The sequence below is a fragment of the Paramisgurnus dabryanus genome, chromosome 2, assembly GCF_030506205.2.
Source record: "Paramisgurnus dabryanus chromosome 2, PD_genome_1.1, whole genome shotgun sequence".
Taxonomy (NCBI): Eukaryota; Metazoa; Chordata; class Actinopteri; order Cypriniformes; family Cobitidae; genus Paramisgurnus; species Paramisgurnus dabryanus.
In genome coordinates this window covers 14,991,664-15,002,800 of record NC_133338.1, presented here as the reverse complement: position 1 = coordinate 15,002,800, position 11,137 = coordinate 14,991,664, and the positions used below count along the sequence as shown (strand labels likewise).

The following is an 11,137-nucleotide window of genomic DNA, read 5'->3' as shown; positions in this document are numbered from 1 at the left end:
TGTATTAGAAAGATGTATTAGATAGTCTAAGATGGGGTGAGAACTAGGGATGCACAATATATCGGCTGACAGCTGACATATCGCTATCGGCCGATAACTGCTTATTTTTAATATTATCGCTATAGGCCGATAAATAATTGATTATTTCGGCTTGTTGAAATATGCAAAGTTATGGAAATGAAAATTCTAAAGAGTTTAAAATAAAACCAGATATCCACTGTATTTGTTTGTCTTTTGTCTTTGCAATCATGCTCAGAAAATGAATATGTATATTTATCGGCCTATATATCGGTTATCGCCCCCAAATATAAAGAGTTATCGGTTATCAGCCAAAATTTCCATATCGGTGCATCCCTAGTGAGAACATAGTAAAATATTGAAAAATGGTGATGTTTTCCTTTAAAAGAACCAATCAACAACCGATAAAAACTGACGATATTCTGGAGGAGTGGCTCTATACAGAGTTGCTGTTTCCTGTTGTTTAATTGTGATTGGAGCAAGCAATTTTAGATATATTTGTCTTTCCCCATTCAAGCAGATAGGATTTTAGTCTTGCATTTAATATTAACAAGATGCATCACTGGTATTGATATGAATGTGGGAGATTGCAACGGTCAATATGGCCGCTTTAGTCCCGTCTTCCAGTAATGAGAACCAATCATCAACCATTATAGAATATCCGTTGGGCGGAGGAATTGAGCATATGCAGTGTATGACAGGTCTTGTTGTAATGCAAAAAATTGTGATCATTGCATTTGTGAACACATTAACAAATAAACTCTTTCAACACATTTACTCCTTGTCTGTCGCTCTTACCAATAAGAATATCAGCACATTTGCTGGCGGGACTGTGGGGGACCAAGGCATGGATAGCAAGTTTTTCCCCCCTCTTCCCTGCATTTCCACCTGGCCGGTGCACCACACCCAGTAATGCCTCTAACAATCCCCCTCTCTCTGGATATGGAGGCAAAGTGCTGCAGAGCCGTTTAGGGTTCAGATACACACACACATCCTTTAGACGCTGTTGATGTACCACGACTCCGGGCCTCTGGCCTGCTTGATTCTTGAGGATGGAGGTGGGGCGTTGGGAAGCCCCTCCCTCTTTCACATTTGTAGCTTTTCTTCGAGAAGATCGCCTCCGTCTAAGTATCTTGGCAAACCTCTTGAGCTTTGCTTCGGATTTATTGCTGGAGTCTGCTTGTTTCTTGCAACTGTCTGTGATAATCTCTGCCTCTTTTTCACTGAAACGTACATGATTGGTTGCAGCGGACTGACTGGCGGTCACCTGGGACAATAATGCTTCTTCCTCTCCCTCACTTAGCTCAAGATAAAATAGTTCACCATTCTTTTGGACATCATCCAGCCATTCTGGCTCTAGGTCGCTACGTCAGAAAACAGAGAGTGTATTAGAAAAGTAATACAAGCAGCAGGAGTTTCCCCAAAAGTATCTGAACAAGTCACACTTATAAATGTCTTATTGTTTTATTACTTGCATTCAATAACAAAATAATTCTGCAATTTTTTTTTAAAGAATTTTTCTGAATTAACCTCACTTTCTAAACTATTTTTTGCCATCAACTAATGTATGTGGATGTCATTTCTGGAGATGTAGTTTAAAAAGCATCTATTTCATTGCTAAAAAACAACGTTATTTTGTGTATTTGATATAATACAATGTTTTCCCGTGGTTTATGGTTAAAAAACACATTATTTTCCACATACCATACATTTTTGTAGCTCCAGATTTCACGCTCTTCCTGAAATGCACAGATTTGAAAAGCGCTGTGTCCCTGATTGGCCAGCTAATCTGTACGTTGTGATTGGCCTAAATTCCTCTGACGTCAGCCGGAAACATGACACTCTTTACCATGTTTGAAAGATTCGGTTGCTAACAGGAGTTAACTTACAGGCTGTGAGTGTGAAGTGGGAGAAATTGTGATAATTTTGGTCTTGTCTACATCACCAATCCCATGAAGGGGAAGAATCCCAGTAGGAAGAATCGCCGACAACTTTGACGCAACTTTGTCTGCAAACTACGTCTCACAACCAAACGCACGCGAGAAGTCGGAAGTCAAAATCAGGGCTAAAATTGTGCAGTCTGAACTCGGCATTAGATAAAGAATAGCAGCATGTCGAAGGACAGGACTATCCTTGTGTGAAGTTTCTTGATGTTCCACTTGCTTATTGGAAAATGGAGCGTAAAAAATGTCCACTGCTTCCACAACACATACTGTGACAGAAGTACTGAATTACCTACTGCTTAATTATTGAAACAGTACGTTCTATAATAGTATGAGTGGGTGCAGTATGTTTTATTGTTATGTAAATTGTATGTCCTTTAACCTTTGACATAATCAGGACAACAATGACCATAACTTACCTACTGATTGTTTAACAAGAACAATTAAATCATGAAGAATACATTTCTTGGTACCTTAATCACTTAAAGTGCCACCTGGTTCATAGATTTCCATAATTTTTATTTTATTTACTTTTTTAAAAAATCTGGCAGCTCAGCTTGCATGGCCTCACAGGATAGTAAAGTGTCCATTAAATGCACACTTAAAAAATCTACCTGGAAGAAGTAGGTCATCTGAGTATTTTTCACCTATTTCTTTTCAAATACTAAGCCTGTCTCCCAGTTAATTTAAAAACAGGGTGCATGATCTCTGAAAGCCACTGTTGACATTTTAAAGAGTAACTAAACCCTAAACCAACTTTTTTTGGTTAATGATCTGTAAGATTGATGCTTTATTAGTGCTGTTCATTGATTTTAGTCAGTTTTTTGACATTTGGATATAAAGTGTTTCAATACTACAATATATGGTGTAAAAACATCTTAGTGCTGCCCTCTTCAGGTTGAACGATGGGTACTGCAGTTTAATTTTCCTATTGGATGTTGGGTCCAAAAAATGACTCGTGACGTAAGCAGGTTCAAGCTCACCACGCCCTTGTAACGATCTCACCACACACTTGGTATGAGCTTAGTTCATCCCCTCTATCTCCGTTGGGATTAGGGTTGTTGCGGTGACAGAATTTTCCCACCGGTTAATCAGCGCGTGACAAACCCGGTGTTACCGGTTTCACCGGGTGGGAGGGGCTTATAAATGGACAGAAGTGCGCATTTTACTTTCACTTTTGAATTAGATGCAACTGTTGTTTAAATCCAGCGCTTGCGTACGCTGCGTTAAATCGCGTATGAATTTGCGTGTAAATGCGAGTGCAACTGCTGGTTTAAGTGCTTGAGTCAATGTGCGCAGGTACTTCTGACAGAAACCCGCCAGTCCCAAGCAGAGCAACCGGCTATTCCTCCTTAAAGCGCTGCTTGAATGATGGGTTTATTATTATTCTTAATGAAAAACACAACAACAAAACGATCTCGCCTACATTAAACATCATACATGCATCTTATAACAAAAACGAGTAAGCACGCGGCTTCTGCCATCGTCTGCTTGCTGCAGTCTGAGGAATTAATAGGGACTTTAAGCAACAGCTGGGAATGGAACGGCTACGGCGACCGGAAGTAAGCTGTCAGACCACCGTAGCCAAGAACGTAAAAATCACTAAGCAAACGTAAACAGGACAGCGCAACGCGGTATTAATTCATTTATTAAGATGCAAAAATATGTCATTTAAAAAAGCAAGAGAAGAAGGATTGCTGGCATTAAATGACAATCTTTTGTCAGAAGAAGAGTTTTTACTATTGTATGATGTAAATAAGTCTAAAAACCTAGATTTAAGCAATACTGAAAATGTTGAATACTTAAAAATCTTTAAAATTAGCTTAAATTTAAAACATTCGAACACATATTATATAAAATACTGGTAAAATCATAAACTGATGCAATTACAATGTCATATGCCATAAAACATAATATTTATGTACATAATCTCTCACGTTGTAGCGACTACGGCAAATCAGCTGTTCTCCCGTAGTAGACCGTTACAGTAGAACGTCGCAAAGTAGCAGTTAAATTCGCGCATGTGCAATACAAGGCCAGAATGCCGTTGCCGTTCCACCAGAGGCTGTTGCTTAAAGTCCCCAATGAAATCTGACACCCGCAGCCGCTGCTCTGTGACGACGCGCGTTCAGCTCCGCTAGATTCAGACAGCAGACACATACAGTTGTAAGTGTTTGCTTTCTCTAACGAAACTAAATGATTTAATTACAAGAAAATATCAAAACGACGGTGAAAGACGGTGTCGCGGTGGGCAAGTGATCTAACCGGTGAGAGGCTGAAGAACCGGTAATCACCGTTTCACCGACTATCGCAACAAGCCTAGTTGGGATCTGCCCACTTTTCTTGCGTTTTCAAATATTGCAGTGGGTGGAGTCAGGCTCTGACCAGGGGTTTAGTTACGCTAAAGAAACACGCCCCTACCCCAATAGAATCTGGACCTCTTCTGATAGACCTGCCCCACACATACGTAACCCAGGAAACAATGTTGCTTAGTAGACACGCCCCTTACTGCTGTTTGGCTACAAGTTTGTTTGGAAGTCGCCCATCTACCTTTTCCAAAGTGTTTCTCAAAAATCACGCACCCTGCCTTTAACGTTACTTATATTATGCCCTAAAAGCATGTACTTTTTTGTCATGGGAAAGTATAGACAATTGAGTGCACAGACGGAGATGGGACATAATAAATCTAATTTTGACTATTATTTATTACTGATAGTATGCGGGTATGAATTTGGACATACTAACTTATTTATTTTTACCTACTATGTAGTATAACATTTTGTGCTGCCTCACGATTAATCACAACTAATTGTTTGCAGAATAAAAGTTTTTGTTGACATAATATATGTGGGTGTACTGTGTATAATAATTATGTATAAATACACATACACGCATGTATATAATTAAGAAACATTTGCATGTGTATATACACATTTGTATTTATCTTTATATATAATTTCTAAATTTTTATTGTGCAAACGATTAGTCGCGACTAATCGAGGCAGCACCAACAAAATTATGCGATTTTCCGACGTAGCAATCGTGAAACTTTGGTCTTTTAGTGATTGCCACACAGACAACATTTAAGCTCCACAAGCAAACTAAACACTACACTACCAGTGCTGTAGGAAAGCCACACATTTTAGACCTTTAAATGAAAGATGAAAATATTTTGCCAGCCATTATGTTTTCCCTTACTAAATTAAGCCACATTACTTTGGTGGTTATAGCTCTTGGCAAATACGTCTATAACTTAAATAAAGATGGTGAGTAGCATATAATTATTTATGATGGCTGAGTTTTCAAACTGGAAACAGCTATGCTCTAAAAAATGGAGAGGGCAGAGAACAGACGAATACCTCTCTTTCTACATTTGGCTTATTATAGATAACTATATACAACCAGTCTGACAGCCACATCAAGCAATTAAGAAACTGGCTTATCTAGCATCAGATATTAAACATGTCCATTTGTTGTTATTTCTTACTCGGAGTTGGAGTAACCTGAGCCGGAGTAACTGTAACTTGATGCAGTAGAGTCCGTTTCGCTGTCGTCGTTTCCTCTTTTATCTTCGTCACTTTTACATAAGTCGGGTTTAAAGTGTGTCTCGACGTCTTGTCTAAAATGTCCAGAAGCCATTCGCGTATTTTCGCTTCACTACGCAGCCTCTGTAGCCATCTGAAGCCGTTTCAATCGTACAATTCTTTTGAGCAGCGATATATTTTTGCCATCTTGCCTGCATACGGGGCTTTCTAAAGGACACGTGAGGCCCTTCTCAAATAGTGATTGGTACAATGGAATCGTTGCTATAACAACTGGGAAGCTTTCCCCCGAACCGCATGGAAAGAGTGAAAACAACTCACCTCTCCTGCGCCACCTCAGAATCATTGAATGCTACTTCTAGTCAAAATGTAGTCATTATACAGTACTAAATATTAAGATTTTATAATAAGAAAAGTGTTGTACGCTTAAGTTTTTGGGTTTTGTTTTTAATAATGCCATTTTACTATAACTTTTTCAAATGTGAAAAAGGAGCACAACTGCAAGCAGGCTTCAAATCCCATATTCTAATCCTCTCTGGCACGCGCTGCAGGCTACTAAAGTTAAGCATTGCTAACAAACAAGTTAATCAAATCATATACCAACCTGTAAAGAAGTACACTCCGTATAGAATCAAAATCTTCCAGGTTTTTAGAAAAAGACTGAAAATGTCCTACACCCGAGTAAGTATTAAACATTATTTATACTTCATACTTATGTTGACGAGCTGCTCCGTCGTTATTGATAAATTAGTGAACAATATAGCGCATATATTCCAGTAAGAAAAGTCAAGTTACAAAGCGCTTTACAGAGTAGGTACCAGACGATGGCGAATCCAGTTTCATTTTGCCTTTGAAATGAAGAATGCGGTCTTGAATGTTTCTCCAGACAACGATCGATGTTGCTCTGAAGGTTCTAAAAGCAAGTGGAGCAGCATGTGTGTGTGTGTGTGTGTGTGTGAGAGAGAGAGAGAGAGAGAGAGAGAGAGAGAGAGAGAGAGAGAGAGAGAGAGAGAGAGAGAGAGAGAGAGAGAATTCAGACTTGCTTACGCAAACCCATGTTGTTACCCGTTCTTTATGTACATGTGCAAGAAATTTACAAGAAAATCCCTGATTTTTTAAATAACACATACATTTAATTAAAATACAATTAGACCACATGTTGTACAACTAACGTTTTTGCCAAAAAATTCACAATATTAAATACACGACACAAAAATCAGACACGATTAAATTTATTTAAGTTTACTTTTAAGTTTTTTAAACTTGTTTTAAGTGCAAAGTAAAAAACTGAGGATGCTCACATTTAAATATAGGCCGTTTCTCTCAATCCGAAGGCTGCAGCCTCCGGGGGTTGCAGGCTGCACGTACACGCCATCAAGCATCGTTTATTAATTTATCTACATTCTTAAGTCATAAGCATGTTAAAACAATTTCCGATTAACTAAGAATAGTCAACTCTATAATTGTAAAACCGTCTTGATATGCAGCCTACAAATGCGACCTTCAGGGGTTGCACTGCAGCCTATTCGGATTAAGAAATTGCCTATCTTTGATAGGTTGAAGATTCATTTTATGGGGCGTGCACACCAAGGTATTTACACATGTGGCCAGATTATGTTTTCAGTTGAAATGTCTGGGACTTACATTATTTGGTATCTTATTTGAATTTATATGTTAATTTTCTGCTTGTAATCTACTTTATATTTTAGGCTACTTTATATTTTGTTTACTAATTGGCAGTCTCAACATATCAATACACAAATCTATTACATCATATATTGGATGTAATTACCTTCCCCTATGTATAGACCCCTTGCACGTGACGTCACGGTCTACTCGCGCGAATTATGGACGCCATGACGGACGGCGGAAGTGCTATATTGTAGACGGACGGCAAGCCGAACAAGTACGTGTTTGTGTTCGTTAGGGTCATAAAATGGTTATTTCGTGTTGCTATGATGCACCTACCATTACAGAAAAGTGGCATAAATACATTATTTTTACATGAATGTTATTGTTTAATGCTGCAGTGACACCATAAATCATAGCTGCTAACTCCCACGCATCGCAATTGACCCCATTCTCACGCCACATATCCATTTTCACGATGTAAGTAGCTAAACCAGTGCTCGCAGTACTGACACTTTTATATTTTAGCGTACCTTCACTGTCTTTTGCGTGCCACCACTTCTCATGTTGCTGGTACTTTGCTGCAAAGAGTCAAAGAGCATTTCACTTTATGTGGCGCTGCGCAGTAAGTTCGGCAGCGAGGACATCAGAGTACCGCGAGAGCAAGTCGAAATGTTACAAAAGGGTCCGCCTTTACCTTTGCTCTCGCGTTACTCTGATGTCATACGCCGATCAGTCAGCTCCGCACCAGTCGAACACACAAAGCGTCAAGGTCTGGATGAAAAGCAGAGACCTGCCCGGATTCCACGCACGCAGATACCCTCAGAAAACAGCAATTTTAATCAACCATCACTCGCGTGTGCATGTTTGCAAGCAGTACAAGCCTGCGTGATGTTTGCGGTGACAGGTTTTAATAAAAAAAAGTCAATTGATATTTGACATCTATAAACAATAATATATACGAAATATAATTATATGGTCTTGACATACACATTATCTGTTGCTTTAGTTTAATATAAACTACTCATTTGGTTTATTTGATTTTGACAGTCCCTCTATCACAAATCATCACTTTACGCTTCTCTTTCTCAGTGGATAAACTGAATCAAAGCTGCTGTTATCTGCAGTTATACATTTTACAGAGACCAGTAGCCTATTCATTCGATTTTAATAACTTTTTTGGCACTTTTATCAGAAGTAAAGCATAATAGAATATAAAATAATAGTAAAGACTCTAATCTCAGGCATTTAAACTCAGTAAAAGCTTTTATTTCAATTTAATTTCTAAAATATGATTCGATTTGTACTGTGAACCATTTTAACGCAGTCTTTTCCAACTATTTAACACAGAAATAGCTAAAATACACACTATTATCAATTGGCAAATGGTTAGGACTAGGAAGTGGTTAGGAAGTTGGCAGCTCTGCAGACTTTTAAAAGCCTTAAGATCAGCACCAGTGTATGGGGATATCCCGTTTACCACATAGTGGTACCAATCACGCGGGCTGAAGTCGGGCAGATTCGGCGATTTAATGAGGTCCGTGAAAATTGAAGGAGGAAGAAGGTAAGGGTCGGTATCCAGTCCCGCTATCTCTAACTTCTCTAAATAGCGCTTTTTGTGAGGACCTACCAAATGCCCTACCTCGACCGATAACGGCATAACAACTTCCTTAATATAAGAAGCCATGTATTTTAGTGTAATATATATTTAAACTGTTTAAAACTAATCAAAAATCCCGCTCGTCTATTACTAATCAACCTAGTGCGCCAGTGATTTTGCCGTCCAGCATGGCGTCGTCACGTGGTCTAGGTCACGTGTTTGCAAAGGGTCTATAATTAGCACTCATATTAATATTATTCTCCGCTTGGTGAAAATAATACCTTGATAAAGGCGATTTTACCTTGCCTACATGTTGATGGTAATTAATGAACTCTGCTTCAGTTAGTGTCGGGCGCCATCTGATGGGCAGTGCTGAACAGTGCTCGCTGTGTTTCTCAATGGCCGTTTCTCAATACCAAGTACGCCAAGTTTGGACTTGCGTCCTTCGTAGTTTGGACTTGCAAGTTTAGACTCGGAAGAACGAACTCCCGAGGACGGAAGGACGGAGACGTTTCTTATTAAAATAAATATGGAATCAGAAAAAAATATTAATTTATTTTAGAAAATATGACACTTGATGTAGATTAAACATTTTGTATATCGAATTAATCAACCTTAGAAATATACACAACATAATAAGAATAATATTAACACAAACCATAACTTATAATACTAAAGCAGTGGCAAGAAAAATGTTTTCTTATAAAAACACACTTTTATTTAATAAAGGTTTTAATTGTTCATTTTAGAATATCCAGACGTTCTATGCAGCCATAGCAGGCAATGCATTGCAAGCAGCGCGGTGAAATAAGGACGCATTTTGAGGCTAAAGCCGCCTTTCCACTGCATACGACATACGGAAACGACAGTCGGAGTTCTCCACCTAGTGGCAGTCGTAATCAGTTTCAGTTTAATCGTATATGGGAGACAAGCTCGTTCCAGCGCAAGAGGCTTAATGGTGCGTTCCAGGCAGGTTTTTAAACCCGTGAGTTACGACTTCAAAACCACGACTCACGACCCTATGCGTTCCAGGCAGCCTGTAACTCGTGTTTTTACAACCTTCTACCTGTGAAAGTGTTCTGGAACGGCAGTCAAACCCGTGACTTCCCACCCGTGAACTCGTACTAGATCGATGTACTCCCAGTTCAAAGTCGTGAGTCGTGGTTTTGAAGTCGTGAGTTACGGGTTACAGGTTGCCTGGAACGCAGCATTAATTCTAATATGTTTACCATGGTGGAATAAATAAATGAACGCAAATGAATGAAACAATAAACATGCATATATGATAAAGATTGCAAATATCTTTTGGAGAGAACATATAAAGACAAGATTAAAATAGTAACGTACACAAATTAAATTAATAATGTATTACTTATCAGTAATCAAAAGTTTTTTTGAAGGATTCAAGTGTTACTAATAAAGTTAAACCAAAAGGATTAATCATTTTCACCTCACACACAGTTTGTGATTGGAATACAATGAAAAACATTGTACGCATCCGCAGATGATTGGCACCTCACGCAACCCCTTTGTGACTCTCCATAGGAAATGAATGACTTCCGGCTTATTGGCCGTCGTTTGTCATGTGCAGTGGAAAGGCGGCTTTAAGCATCCTTTGAATGGACTCTATGCACGGCAGCGCTTGACGTGTTTCCGGTGATATCTCAGGATGCTGGACTACTTCCGCCAGTCATAGAGCGCTATGATATTATGGACCGTCGGTTGCCCAAACAGCCAAAATAACACAGCAAATTTTGTTGATGCTTGTTTACTTTACATAGAAATAACTTATACTCCACACTTAATACCATAATGACATTTAAACGTATGAAAGTATATTTTTAAAGACGGGAGGACCGAACTTCTAGCCACCACTGCTGTGTCATAGCATTTACAGCGACTCACTGGAAAGCATGCCAACTTCTACACTGCTACCCTGTATCTGCATTACCAATACTTTTAGATAAAAATTGCACTGATAACAGTGCTATTCATCTGTTGTTGATATACAAATTTGGTATGATTGTTATTATCAGTACTAGCGAAGATAACATCTTTGGTTATACAAGCTAAATGTTAGAACAGTAGAAACTCATATTTTCGATTTTTATGTATTCTTTATTAATAACAAATGCAAAAGATAAACGGAAAATTAATATCAATGACAACAAGAATAACTTCAGAGAAAGAAAAAAACATACACACACACACACACACACACACAACAAACTAAATACACGGGATAACAAATAATGGGAAAAATATTTCTACAACAGACTTTACAATCGTTAAGCCTTTTTTGCTTTGTTCTTTAGATTCTCAAATGTGTCAGGATAACTCAAAAATAACCAAGTAAAAATGTTTTGACAATCGATGTGTATATGAATCTCTTATTTTACCTGACA

The 11,137-nt window shown here is 38.5% G+C and overlaps 1 protein-coding gene across 2 annotated transcripts in view; it reads right to left on the bottom strand.

Annotated features, from left to right (window-relative positions):
• intu (inturned planar cell polarity protein) overlaps positions 1–6,400 on the bottom strand; it is a 44,193-nt gene extending 37,793 nt beyond the window's left edge. Inside the window, exons 1-2 of one of the 2 annotated variants that reach the window (XM_065294348.2) lie at positions 6,108–6,400; positions 817–1,382 (exon numbers count right to left, since the gene is read on the bottom strand). In XM_065294348.2, coding sequence (XP_065150420.1) covers positions 817–1,382; positions 6,108–6,199 — 658 coding nt within the window. In that variant the 5' untranslated portion in view covers positions 6,200–6,400. Of the gene's footprint in view, positions 1–816; positions 1,383–5,448; positions 5,703–6,107 lie in introns of those variants that run through there. The other variant, XM_065294347.2, reaches the window with a different exon arrangement.
• Positions 6,401–11,137: the final 4,737 nt, after the last annotated feature.